At 37.7% G+C, this 14344-nt stretch overlaps 1 protein-coding gene across 1 annotated transcript in view; it reads right to left on the bottom strand.

Annotated features, from left to right (window-relative positions):
* Positions 1-4098: 4098 nt before the first annotated feature.
* The window catches only part of WDR75 (WD repeat domain 75), a 40867-nt gene continuing 30621 nt past the window's right edge, over positions 4099-14344 (bottom strand). The window contains exons 14-21 of the mRNA XM_070359437.1: positions 13779-13959; positions 12731-12825; positions 11482-11577; positions 10717-10886; positions 10158-10217; positions 6063-6212; positions 5622-5713; positions 4099-5342 (exon numbers count right to left, since the gene is read on the bottom strand). Of these exons, the coding sequence (XP_070215538.1) occupies positions 5138-5342; positions 5622-5713; positions 6063-6212; positions 10158-10217; positions 10717-10886; positions 11482-11577; positions 12731-12825; positions 13779-13959 (1049 nt within the window). The 3' untranslated portion in view covers positions 4099-5137. The remainder of the gene's footprint in view (positions 5343-5621; positions 5714-6062; positions 6213-10157; positions 10218-10716; positions 10887-11481; positions 11578-12730; positions 12826-13778; positions 13960-14344) is intronic.

Below are 14344 nucleotides of genomic sequence, written 5' to 3'. Positions count from 1 at the left end.
ATCGTGTCAAGCATCTTCTCTGACCACAATGCTGAGACTAGATATCAATTACAAGAAAAAAACTGTAAGAAACACAAACACATGGAGATTAAACAATACGTTTCTAAGTAACCAACAGGTTACTGAAGAAATCAAAAGGGAAATTTTTAAAATCTAGAAAAAATGACAATGGAAACACGACAACTCAAAACCTATGGGATGCAGCAAAAGCAGGTCTACGAGGGAAGTTTATAGCAATACAATCCCAACCTAAGAAACAAGGAAAAACATTAAATAGAGAAACTAACTTCATACCTGAAACAACTGGAAAAAGAAGAACCAAAAAAAATCCCAAAATAATTAGAAGGAAATAAATCATAAAGATCTGAGCAGAAGTATCTGAAAAAGAAATAAAAGAAACAATAGTAAAGATAAATAAAACTAAAAGCTGGTTCTTTGAGAAGATAAACAGAACTGACAAACCTTTAGCCAGATTCATGGAGAAAAAAAGAAGAATCAAATCAACAAAATCAGAAATGAAAAAGGAGAGGTTACAACAGACACTGCAGAAATACAAAGGATTGTAAGAGACTATTATGAACAACTATATGGCAATAACATGGATAACCTGGAAAAAATGGACAGATTCTTAGAAAAGTTCAATCTTCCAAGACTGAACCAAGACATAGAAATCATGAACAAGCCAATTACAAGCATTGAAATTGAAGCTATGATAAAAACAAAGCCCAGGACCAGATGGCTTCATAGGAGAATTCTATCAAACACTTAGAGAAGAGCTAATGCCTATCCCTCTAAAACTCTTTCAAAAAATTTCAGAGGAAGATACACTTCCAAATTCATTCTATGAAGCCACTATCACCCTGATACCTAAACCAGACAAAGACAATATGAAAAAAGAAAATTATAGGCCAATATCACTGATGAACATAGATGCAAAAATCCTCAACAAATTTTAGCAAACAGAATTCAGCAACACATCAAAAAGCTCATACCCCATGATCAAGTTGGGTTTACTCCAGGAATGCAAGGATTCTTCAATATACAGAAATCTAGTCAATGTGATACACCATATTAACAAACTGAAAGATAAAAACCATATGAGCATCTCTATAGATGCAGAAAGCCTTTGACAAGATTCAGCACCCATTTATGATTAAAACTCTTCAAAAAACGGGCACAGAAGGAACCTACCTCAACATAGTAAAGGCCATATACGATAAGCCTACAGCAAATATTATTCTCAATGGCAAAAAACTGAAAGCATTCCCCCTAAGATCAGGAACAAGACAAGGGTGTCCACTTTCAACAATATTATTCAACATAGTTCTGGAAATCCTAGCTACAGTAATCAGAGAAGAAAAAGAAATAAAAGGAATCCAGATCAGAAAAGAAGTAAAGCTCTCACTGTTTGCAGATGACATGATACTGTACATAAAAAACCCGACAGATAGTATCAGAAAATTACTACAGCTAATCAGTGAATTTAGAAAGTTTCAGGATACAAAATCAATACACAGAAATCACTTGCATTTCTATATACTACTATGAAAAATCAGAAAGAGAAATTAAGGAGTCAATCACATTCACCATGGCAACAAAAAGAATTAAATATCTAGAAGTAAACGTAAGGAGAGAATAGAACTGTGCACAGAAAAGTATAAAACACTAATGAAAGAAATCAAAGATGACATAAACAGATGGAGAGATATTCCATGTTCCTGGGTAGGAAGAATCAATATTGTGAAAATGACTATACTATCAAATGCAATTTACAGATTCACTGAGACCCCTATCAAATTACTAATGGCATTTTTTCACAGAACTAGAACAAAAAATTTCACAATTCATATGGAAACACAAAAGCCCAAGCCAAGGCAGCCTTGAGAAAGAAGAATGGTGCTGGAATCAACCTTCCTGACTTCTCATTACACTACAAAGCTACAGTCATCAATACAGTATGGTACTGGCACAAAACAGAAATACAGACCAATGGAACAAGAGAGAAATCCCAGAAATAAACCCATGCACCTATGGGTTCTTTATTTTTGACAAAGGAGGCAAGAATATACAATGGGGCAAAGACAGCCTCTTCAATAAATGGTGCTGGGAAAACTGGACAGCTACATGTAAAAGACTGGAGAAGGGCATGGCAACCTACTCCAGTATTTTTGCCTGGAGAATCCCATGGACAGAGGAGCCTGGTGGACTACAGTCCATGAGGTCACAAAGAGTCAGACACGACTGAAGCGGCTTAGCACGCACACACACACTTGTAAAATAACGAAATTAGAACACTTCCTAATATCATTCACAAAGATAAACTCAAAATGGATTGAAGACCTAAATATAAGACCAGAAACTATAAAACATAGGCAAACATAGGCAGAACACTTGATGACATAAATCAAAGCAAGATCCTCTTTGGCCCACCTCCTAGAGTAACAGAAATAAAAACAAAAGTAAACAAGTGGGACTTGATTAAACTTAAAAGCCTTTGCACAGCAAAGGAAACAATAAGAAGGTGAAGAGACAACCCTCAGAATGGGAGAAAATAATAGCAAACAAAACAACTGACAAAGGATTAATTTTAAAAATATACAAGCAGCTCATACAACTCAATGCCAGAAAAACAAACAACCCAATCAAAAAGTGGGAAAAAGTTCTAAACAAACATTTCTCCAAAGAAGACATACAAATGGCTAACAAACACATGAAAGAGGATCAACATTGCTCATTATTAGAGAAATGCAAATCAAAACTACAATGAGGGATCACCTCACACTGGTCAGAATGGCCACCATCAAAAAGTCTACAAACAATAAATGCTGGAGAGGGTGTGAAGAAAAGGGAATGCCCTTGCACTGTTGGTGGGAATATAAATTGATACAGCTACTATGGAAGACGGTATGGCGATTCCCTAAAAAACCAGGAATAAAAGTGCCAAATGACCCACTCCTAGGCATATACCCTGAGGAAATCAAAACTGAAAAAGACACATGTATCCCATTGTTCACTGCAGCACTATTTACAATAGCTAGAGCGTGGAAGCAAACCAGACGCCCATGACAGATGAATGGGTAAAAAAGTCATGGTACATATACACAATGGAATATTACTCAGCCATAAAAAGGAACACATTTGAGTCAGTTCTGATGAGATGGATGAACCTAGAACTTATTATACAGAGTGAAGTGAGTCAGAAAAAGGAAGATATAGTATTGTAATGCATATATACAGAGTCTAGAAAAATGGTACTAAAGAATTTATTTACAGGTCAGCAATGGAGAAACAGACATAGAGAATAGACTTATGGACATGGGGAGAGGGGAGGAGAGGGTGAGATGTATGGAAAGAGTAACGTGGAAACTTACATTGCCACATATAAAATAGACTGCCAACAGGAATTTGCTGTACGGCTCAGGAAACTTAAACAGGGGCTCTGTATCAACCTAGAGGGGTGGGATGGGAGGGTGATGGGAAGAAGGTTCAAAAGGGAGGGGATATATGTATACCTATGGCTGATTTATGTTGAGATTTGACAGAAAACAGCAAAATTTTGTAAAAATTATTCTTCAATAAAAAAAATTAAAAAGGAAAAAAGAATGTAATACGTTAAGGCACAATAATAAAAAAGGACTTACAATGCTATTTTTTTAAATAAAATAAACATTTGCATGAATATTGAAAGCCACATTCAGTTGAAACAGAGATCAGAAGAGAAAACAGAGCAGAGGCTCTAGGGGAGTGAATGGCTAAGAGCAAAATGTTCAAGGATACTTCATTTCCTATGTTCTTTCCTAGTAGCTCCTTGGCCAGATACCTCAGTTCTGCCATCTTCTGCATCTTCTGACTAGAAGTGATGTATTCAATGAAGCTAATGAATTAAGTGAGACAAAAAATTAAGAAAATATAAAGGCAATTTTAAGATCACAAGCTATACCCTCAAGAAGTTGAACTGAACCTCAAAATAGAGCTTTCAACAAAATTACAAGAGGACAAGTGCAGGGATCAAGTCTGTAATCATCATTTTTCCACAACCCTATCTGAAAAGAACTGAGCAAGGGACACTGTGTGACAAGAGAAAAAAAAGATCCATAATTGTTCTGCTTTGTACCAATTTATTCAGCAGTGTTTAGCATCCATGAAAACCAACAAAACGACCAAATAACTGGAGTGGCCATAAAGAGACATGAAAGGACGTTTAACCACCATAGTAGACAGTCAGTAGAAGACACTCTCTAAGTCTATAAATCATATAGATGTTTAAGCATATTATAGAAATTTATAAGGTTACTTTCAATGAGTACCAGTATAAAAGTGTAAACTCCAAAAACAGTAGAAATAGAATCTAAAAAAATAAAAATATTAAAAAAAGCCACTTAGAGCAAATTTGTGAACATTCCCTGAGATGTGCACTTATGATGTGTCCACTTGTTTTTGCATTAACTTTTTAATACAGATTTTACAGAAGAGTATCATGGAATTGCAAAACTCCTAAGTGATTGTTACGTGACTGAGTAGACACAGTAACACGGATAGAGTAACACAAGCTCTTCTTATTGGCTCTAAGGCTGTCATGAAAACCGTATTTACAAGTATAGTACAAGTATAGTAGACACCTTCTCAGAAAGGTATGGGGTCAGATGATGTGAATTTAGAATTTTTCAGATTTTAGGCAGCTTGTATTATATAACATTCTCAATGAAGTCTGTGAAATACCACCATAATCATCTCCCTAAATTTCTCTATGAAAAATATACAAGACGGATGAAATCAAGACTGTAGAGAACCTCACATCAGTTCAAGTCATACTTGGCCACCAAATGAATTCTGAAATTAAAACACTATCTACAAAACCTTAAAAAACTTTTTATATCTCCAAATTGCAGATAAGGGGACTTATGCTATTTAAGTTCAACTTCTAGCTCTCCTTTAGGGCTGATACGTGATACGGCAACTGTAAAACATGATGTAAACCCAACTTCATATTACCGGTTATTTAAAAGTAAAGCCTGTTAATATTTAACATCTCAAGAACAGAAAAAACATTTAAATAGATTTGTGGAGTATCAACACACAATAAAAACAAATCAAAACGTGAAAACAAAGTGCAGAACCCTCCCCCATCCTCCAAGGCTCAAAGAGCAGCTATCCAGCTGTAGTCTACTTTCCTAAATTTTTTCAGTTCTTTTTCTTCTGATTTTGACAACTGATATATAATGTCTTCTTCCAAATCTGTGTTATTTGTATCCTGGATCTTTTCAGTGAAATTATTTTCTTCATCTGAATCATCACTTTCTTTTTCTTCCACCATATCGACATCATCAGGATGTTCTTCAGCACTTTTAACAATAACAGAATAAAATGCAATTACTATTGAAAAATATTTCTAAACAATAACTTTCTAATTTAAGATACTTATGAAAAAAATCATATGAACAAAATTAATGAAAATTGTTGTTACTGAATACACTTTTATTTGACTTAGTAATTCTATACCCTGTAAATACAGATTAAAGCTGAAGGAGAAACACAGGGAAAGAATATTCTGATCAATGATATCACAAACCATCCTGTTTCTCAAAACAGAGTATCTGAACACATGTGATAAACTGCCTTACCTCTTAGTCTCCTTAGACAGCAGGAGTGAGTTTACAAACATGGAGCAGAGGAAAGAAGCAGATGGCAGGACGTGGGCTGGAGTGCGAAGAAGCTAGAGTGAAACAGAAACAGGGTTTCATTTAAAAAGAGGAAATGCCAAGGCTTTTATCAACACCAGGTTCTGTTGATGAAAAACCAAAGAACTCCTACTTTTATGCAAACAACCCCTCCTCCAACCTCACCAGAAATCCTAAATTTTATGCCATTTAGTTTGAGAATTAAAGTTGCACAATATACAAATGATAATCCAAAAATTATTTGTTACAGATTGATTATCCAAAAATTCCAACTTTAGTTAAAGTCCTTTACTGCATTTAACCCCTGTCACATAGGTATAAGCAATTAATTTATACTGTTAGTTTCAGTATTATAATAAACTTATGTAATTAATAATTACTTACCTCACTAATTGCAGGTATGTTTTCTGTTAAGGGCAGCTGTACCAGCTCATTTTCCAAAGCTTCATTTAACTTGTCATTCTGTTGTTCCTTCCTGTGCTTTCCCAATAAGAAATAAAATGGCGTTGTTGGAAGACTTTCTTCTGCTAAGAGCTGTAAGGGTTAAAGAACAGGGAAATAATTTCAATAAAAAAGGAGGAACTGCCTCTGATCCAAGTACTACAGTAATAAAATAACAGGGATGAAAGGAATTGTAGGTTATCTTGTATGATTCTTTCACTTCACAAGTAAAGCAACTGAAACTAGTCCATTTACTCTGAGAAAAGCCAACGTGGACACTTAAGATGACTGTTGGGGGCCAGTGTGAGGCACTTCACCTGTGGCAAAGGTCATGAGGAAGGAGGCTCGACATACGCAAAGGTGGGATCGAGCCTCAGGAGTCCCCCTGGAAATCCTCAAGCATCTACCCCCATAACCAGAGCCTGCCTACTTTACTACTTTGTGCTCACCTACACCTCTGACTTTACGGGGGGCTGTCCCCCACCACCTCTTTCGGAGAAGGAGTTAACTTAGAGCTCCAGTTAATAATAATTCCTGGGCGTGATAGGAGTGTTTCAACCTACAAACTCCTCTGAAGGTTCTCTAGCCTGCCTGACAGGCTTGTCCGGCCACATGTGATTGCTCACAGCCTCCCAACCGTGAGAGGCACAAGATGCTTTAAACCTTCTAAAAACAGGTTCCTTAGAAAAGTTAGAAAACCATTAGTATAAGTATAGTTGGCTGATTAGAAATTGTATTGGTGAAGGGTTTTTCATTTGTTGAGCCAATGTTTGTTGCTAAGTCTCCACATCCCTTGCCCTTATACACATTAATGAATATATAGAAGAAATAAGTATTAACCTTTGATATTAATCACGTTAGACCTTAGGCTAAGTAAATTCTTTCCATAACTAAAACCCACTACACCCTCACCCTACAGGAATGTAACTTTATTTGGGTGGCGTCTGTTTTAAGAATAATCACCCCTGGAGAAATAAGTGTCCTGGTTGACTGACCGCTGTCACAAGGAGAAGGTCATAAATTGTCAGCAGGCCCCCTGGCCAGAAGATGATGTAACACCCCTAAGACCTCTGTATACATTTGTATGAAGCACCTGACTTTGATAAAAGTCAGGACTGCTGACCCCACGTGACTTTTGCATAACATCTCAGTGTATAAAAGTAGACCATGGAAAATAAAGAATTGGGATCAGTTTCTCGAAATACTGGTCTCCCCATGTCTCTCTCTCTCTCAAACTCTGGTTGAGTCTCCATCTGGAGCGCGGAACCCGCCATGCTTACTAATTATGCCTGGGCTTCTAAGATCTGACCGGGGAGGCCTCAGTGTCTCCTCTCCTTCAGGAGAATGGAAGGACGCCTGCGGCCTACGTAAGTGGTGCAAGCTTCTTGTCTTGAAGTTTTATTGGTCTCCCGCGTAAACCAAGCTATCAGCCTATTTTCTCCATTGAATTTTCCTGCTGAGCTATCCTCATTCTATTACTCTTTATATCTCTAATATCTAATTGAAGCTATTGTATCCTGATCCTCTCTGACGCCGTCCCCGCTTCGAACTCCCTGGATCAGCCGGGGCTGGACCCCGGCAGATGACAGAACAATATGTACACCTACCACTACTTCTACCCCCAGTCCTACAAAAACAGCAGCAAGGGGTTTTCAAAAGGGCACAGATCTACAGTAATAAAGAAACTGGGTGATGTGGGAAGTGGAGAGCAGGCTGAGGGGTGCTAACTGACCTAGTAGACCCAAGAGAACAGGATTCTAAGCTGGTGGTGGCCAATGCTAAGAAGCACCCCAATTTATGCTGTGGTGGTGGTTTAGTCACTAAGTTGTGTCCAACTCTTGTGACCCCATGGACTGTAGCCTGCCAGGCTCCTCTGTCCATGGGATTCTCCAGGCAAGAACACTGGAGTGGGTTGCCATTTCCTTCTCCAAATGTATGCTGTAGGATCTCACAATGCTCAAGAATTGGTACTAATAGTGCTTCTGAAAAAGGCTAAAAGAAAAAAAAGAAGAAAACCTGTTAGCCTGGTTACAGTCTATCTCTAGAGCTCTCAGATTTCCAGATCTCCTCCTCAGCCTCAGCAGAAGGCTGGCAAAACCAAGTGTGTCTTTTGCTCCTTGAAGAGCAAAACCAAGTGTGTCTTTAGACTAGACAGCTTGGTGTGTGGAGGGTGAGGGTGGCCGCGCAGCTGAAGGCAGCTGTGGTCCATAGAGGCTGCTTCCTGCAATGCTGGCAGTCAGGTGACGCCTTTCAGGCAGGAATTTGGAAGAAGTTTATCTGGGTGATAATGACCAGTCTAAGAGAAAAAGTTCTAAAAGTAATGACTTCAGAGATTTTCTCCTAATAGCTCAGTCAGCTAGTGGAGACCAGAGGTCAAGTTCCATCCAGGCGAACTTTCAAAGGTGACCTTGCTCACTTTTAATTAAAAGCAGACAGCCAAGAATCATCAGACTCTGATGAAAATCTCCAAAACAGATTGAAAAGAAAAAACCTAATGAAAATAAACCATACAAGAGAGACCAAAAAAAAAAAAACACCAAACATATACAGAAAAGATCAGATGAAAAATAAGAAATCTCTCATACTATAAAAAACGGGAAAAAAAGAATTACTTTCTAAAATACTATATATTTTAATGTTTATTATCTGTACCTTCCTATTAGACTGTAACACTACAAATTTATAGAGACTTGACCCTTCCATTCACTGATACCCTAAATGTCTAGAGCATACAGTAATGATCAACAAAAAAAATGCTAAATGAATTCAATGAATTTTCAGAGAAAACTAAGTCAGGTTACAGATAAAGTATAACAGTATCTTCAAAGTTCTGAGACAAAATGATTTTCAACCTAGAATTCTACGTAACCAACCAATCAAATGAGAGAGAATAAAAACAAGTCCAAACCTGCAATGTCTTAAATTTACTTCCCATGGAGATATTTACCAAAGCAAAGGAGTAACCAAAGCAAGCGATAAACCACAGGATCTATTACAGGAGAGGTGACTGAACCCCCAGAATGGCAGCAAATGCAGATTCTAAGATGACCACTGTGCAGCAGGTGTTAGGTTTATAAACGGGCAATCAGTTCAGAGTAAAGCAGGTCAGAGGCTCTTGAAAACACTTCTTCAAGCCCAGCATACCTAATATGAAGACCATGAGAGGACGCACACACTGGGGGAACTAGGTGCCCCCGGTGCAGGAGGCCCAGGCTCGATCCCTGGGTCGGGAAGACCCCTGGAGGAGGGAATGGCTGCCCACTCCAGTATTCTTGCCTGGAGAACTCCATGGATGGAGGAGCCTGGCGGGCTACGGTACATGGGGTCACAAAGAACTGGACATGACTGAGCGACTGACACTCTCACTTCACTAGATGAGAATAGGAAACTGAGCAAATGAAAAGATAAGCAATCATTAACTCCAGATAAAAGAAGCTGGTCATAAAAGGAAAAACAACCTGTTTGTTACTGCATGGCTCAGTTACCAATGGTGTTAACATTTTTAAGGATGAACAGCGATCTAAGATAAATTTATCTACACTGCAAAGATTAGGGACAGAATGTAAGTGGGTGTATGTTGTGTATTTGGGGGGAGGGATGTGAAAGAAATTTCAACTTCAATAGATCAGAATTAGAAAATACCAAGTCTAATGCCTAGATGTGAAAAATCCAGAATTAGCAATATAAACATGTTTCTTAGAGACACAGAGGTAAATAAAAACTTCAACTAAAAAGTTGCGAGTGGGTATCTATGTGGGTAATCTCACTTGGTGGTGAAGTTTAAGTTTTCTCACAAACGTCTCATAAAACTATTTGATTCTTTGGATCATAAGCATACATTACTGATATTACAAATTAAAACTACATTTTCAAAGACCACTATGACACCAAATGAAGCAAGAAATTTCTAAGTATATAATTTAAAACTCCACTTCAGGGCAGGTAAAACATTACTGTCATAGCTGAGTTTTGAAAGATAAACTTATCTTTGCAGGGAGGCAATGTGCATGATCTGAGCTACAAGTGACCAGAACGTACCTGTTTGCTTGTGGGTGTGAGTTTCTCTTCTGGACACTGTGTACTGAATGTCAATAAACTCTGAAAAGAGAGGTCAATTAATGATGCAAAATATAAACTGTAGATATTACAGTTAGAAAATGATGTCAACTTTTCATGCTTATATATATATGCTCACAGAAAATGTATTTAGTAACTGCTGTGACAGTTGTAAGATCGTTCTGAAAGAGATATATATATATATATATAAAAAGTCAATTGATAGATCTAATTTAAGCCACTGATTTCTTTATGGTAAATCAAATAAAAAAGTTAAAAAAAGGCCATTCTAACAAATACAATTCAAAATACTCTAATTATCTTTTAGATCATATCTTTTTTACTGTCATGGAATGAATGAATACAAGAAAGAGCCTTTAAGGTGGGGGCTAATATACTCCCACCAATAATATGACTGTACTGAGCATACTAGATAGATGATTTGGCAGTGGGTTGAGGTGGGTAGGGAGAGAAGGGGTAATCCTTAACAATACTATTTCACACATACCAAATGACCGCCTTTTCTGAGGTGGATGGTTACCTGTGATTTTGTTAGGAAGTAAAACTGGGATCTGTTCAGCCACTGGTAAGCTTCTGAGGTGAACGATTCAGGGACATCTCGGGGAACAAACACTCCCCACAAGACTTCCTCTCTGCAGATATTCTTTTGAATATACAATGGCCTTGGCTCGCTAGGTTTAAATACAAACACTAGAGGAAAAAAAAACAGACAATAACATTTTGCTGGCAAAGGTTAGTTCTAGCCTCAGATTGGAAGCCCACACTCACCCTGGGACTTACCCCATTGAATAAATGGCCCAGGTCATGATTATTTTAGGCTTTGATTCAGTAAGTATCTGTGATGCCTACTATGTGTCAAGCAGGTTAGGAATGAGGGCTTTGAAGATGGAAAAGAGAAAGAAAAATTCCTATTTCTGAGAGCAGGGCCAACTGCAGAAAACAGACACCAAAACACTACAGAAGTACTTTTTGTCTTAAGCTCTAGAACAGACATCTGTGGAGCTTTAAGATCACAGAGAAGGAATGATTAAAGCTCCTTGGGGGTTGGGGGGTGGTTTCAAAATCCTTTAAGGAGGTGAAATCTCTCTTGGATTTTGAAGACTGAGTAGGAGATGGATGACATGCTGAAAAATGAGGGACGTCCTCAAGCTGGAACTCAAGAAAGAGCAGTGGTCAGGCAAGTGGCTTCTGATCCAAAGTTAAGTTTAACTCAAATTACATTAAAGATGTTAAAAAGAAAATTTAGGGAACAGATTTCTTTTGTCAAAGAAATGTGTGTACTTACAGTCTGAACCAACAGAAGACTGAGCAATGGCAGCAATATTCTCTGAATTGGGATCAGGTTCCATAACTCTCACATTTAATTTCGTACTCCATTCCACTGGGGGAAAAAGGGATTCACTTTTAAGAAGAGATTTACCAAAATCTTCTTAAAGTAGGTACTCAATATTTATTGGGACAATCAATTTTCTTATTCTTAGGAAGAGGGATTTTATGCTTCCAGATAACACACAGTCAACATACTGAAATTATCTGTGGAAATCTACATTAAGATGAGGGGCAGGAAGCAAAAAAACAGTATTTCTTCCACATGCAATGAAATGGTTATTATTTCAATGCAACTATGGTCTCATGTTTTTCCATTACTGCTAAATGTGGGCAATGTTAACCAGAATTGTCATAGAGAATATTAAAAAAGTTATAAACATTCATTACTAAGCAACCACCATGTGTTCCAAACATACTTGAAAAAGTAAAATGCCACAGAGTCCATGTTTGTTAGGAGGACTGTTAATAGGCTCCATTCAAATTTAATGCTGACAGGGGCACTGCAGGTTAATATGCATTATGAATTAGAGAAACTTTCCACAAATTGTTATGAGGATGGAGAATACGGAGGGTGGCAGAGTTGTACACACTGAAGACTGGGGAAAACAGCAAGGACAATGGAAGTTGATTTGTTGAAAATTGGGCAATTTATAAACACCGCTGACCCTGAATAATACGGATCTGAACTGAGCCCGTCTGCACGTGTGTGCTCTCAGTTGTGCCCACTCTCTGTGGCCCCACGGACTGTAAACCTGCCAGGGTCCTCTGTCCATGGACCTTTCCAGGCAGGAATACCACAGTAGGGTCCCATTTCCTACTTCAGGGAATAAACCTTCTTCCAGCGAACAAGGCTGAGTCTCTTGCATCTCCTGCGTTGGCAGGTAGATTCTTTACCACTAGTGCTACTGGGAAGCCCTTTATAAATACAGCTGACCCTTGAATAACACGAATTTGAACTGAGAGGGTACACATACATAGAGACTTTTAAAACAGCAAATGTGACAGCACTGTTCAACCCAAGGCTGGTTAAATCCACAGAAGGTTGTCTCTAAGTTATACGTGAATTTTTGATTGTGCAGAGGGTCAATGACCCTAACTCCTGCATCACTCAAGAGTCAACTGTAATCAAAGTCTATTATTACAGGCATAGCACTCCAAATTTTCCTATGTGCTCTGATACTACTTTATAGCAAAAAATATCTTACATGCACAACTGAGCAGATTCCAACAGCACAGAATGCCATTTTCAGTGACACCAAGAAGATACTTGGAACAAGTCAATCTCCCAAAGCAAAGGTGCCTAGATTAAAACAAGGAAGTTAACAATTTAGTTCTACCACACTCAGTTGCAGAGGACTGCAGACTTCTCGCCCTAGATTAAAACAAGGAAGGTAACAAGTTAGTTTTATCACACTCAGTTACAGAAGCCTGCAGACTTCCCGCCCTAGATTAAAACAGGGAAGTCAACAACAGTCAGTTTATCACCCTTAGCTGCAAGGGACTGCAGACTTCCCGCACAGTACTAGTTTTGTGCAAGGCCGACTTTTAGATACACACGTGTTTTTATTCATGTGTACATTCACGTGTTTTTATTCACGTGTATTATCCTGCAGAAAAAGGGGGTAAGGAGCACAAAAGGAAAGGTTTATTCAGTTACTTTGTGTCTTTGGGAAAACAGATTTGATGACCAATTCTTTTCTAATATGCTGTACAGTACAGTAATTGGCACATATAGAGGACGTGTATGTGAAACATACTAAGTTACTTAAAACCTTTTATGCTTTTTTTTTGCCTCAAGAGGCAGATTTGCAATATGAATTGTGAAGTTTTATAAAGTAAATTCAGAATTAGATACGTTAGAAATTAGAAACAATTAGCCATTCTGTCCTCAAATGCTCAAGTGACCTGAAATAAAATGGAAGATATTATTGTTAATTCCCTTGCCATTATTAAAAATAATGAAGTTTGAGCATAACATTGCTTTTTTGAAGATGCAGAGAAAGTAAACATTGTCTGGATCTACTGAGCTTATGCATGGCATCTACTGTTGTGTAGTACAACCGAGAAAACTAATGCACACGGTTTACAAACACAGCATTTCTTAGCTTCCCAGTATTTTGCTGAGTTGCTGGCACCACTGACACACCGGATACCTTTGGAGAAGGCATAAATTATTATTAAAGTTTATGTAGAAAGACTTGTTGAATTAAAAAAAAAATCCAGCAGTTTACACTCTCCCAATTATTTACCTACCTTATTTTCCCAGCTCGTTGACAAAATGTACATTTAAGTTCCCAAGTCTCTGAATCCCATATTGTAACTATTTCTTCAAAACTAACTGCTAGTAACGAGCCATCTTCAGAGAAACAACAGTTAGTTGCTTGGTATTTATGATAACTACCCACAAAGTCACAGGTCCAGCCAACAGCCTTTTCTGTGGAAATGTAGAGCATAGAAATAGTATAATGCTAGATAATATTTTAGGGAATTTATTAGACACACAGATTAAAAAACAAGGAAGCAACAAAAAACTTTCTTCCCCCAAATTTAGTTACAAATCATTGACTGATATGAAATTTGTATCCCTTCCAAGAGACCTTGGCCTTCCCTCTAGTGCAACAGTAAAGGGAGTAATTGCAAAAGGAGTAACTTTTTTTTAAAACTCTTTCCTCATAAAATGGAGTAATTAGAATCAAGAATGTCATAAAATAAGTAAAGATTTGGGAAAGAAGGAATGTAAAAATGTTATTTCCCAAATCATTTGAAAGTAGGCAGTGGTCTACAGAATTATAGTTGAAAAAATCCTCCCAGAATGGATA

The sequence above is a fragment of the Bos mutus genome, chromosome 2, assembly GCF_027580195.1.
Source record: "Bos mutus isolate GX-2022 chromosome 2, NWIPB_WYAK_1.1, whole genome shotgun sequence".
Lineage (NCBI taxonomy): Eukaryota > Metazoa > Chordata > Mammalia > Artiodactyla > Bovidae > Bos > Bos mutus.
The sequence above is the reverse complement of the archived record's forward strand: the minus strand, read 5'-3'. Positions and strand labels throughout refer to the sequence as shown.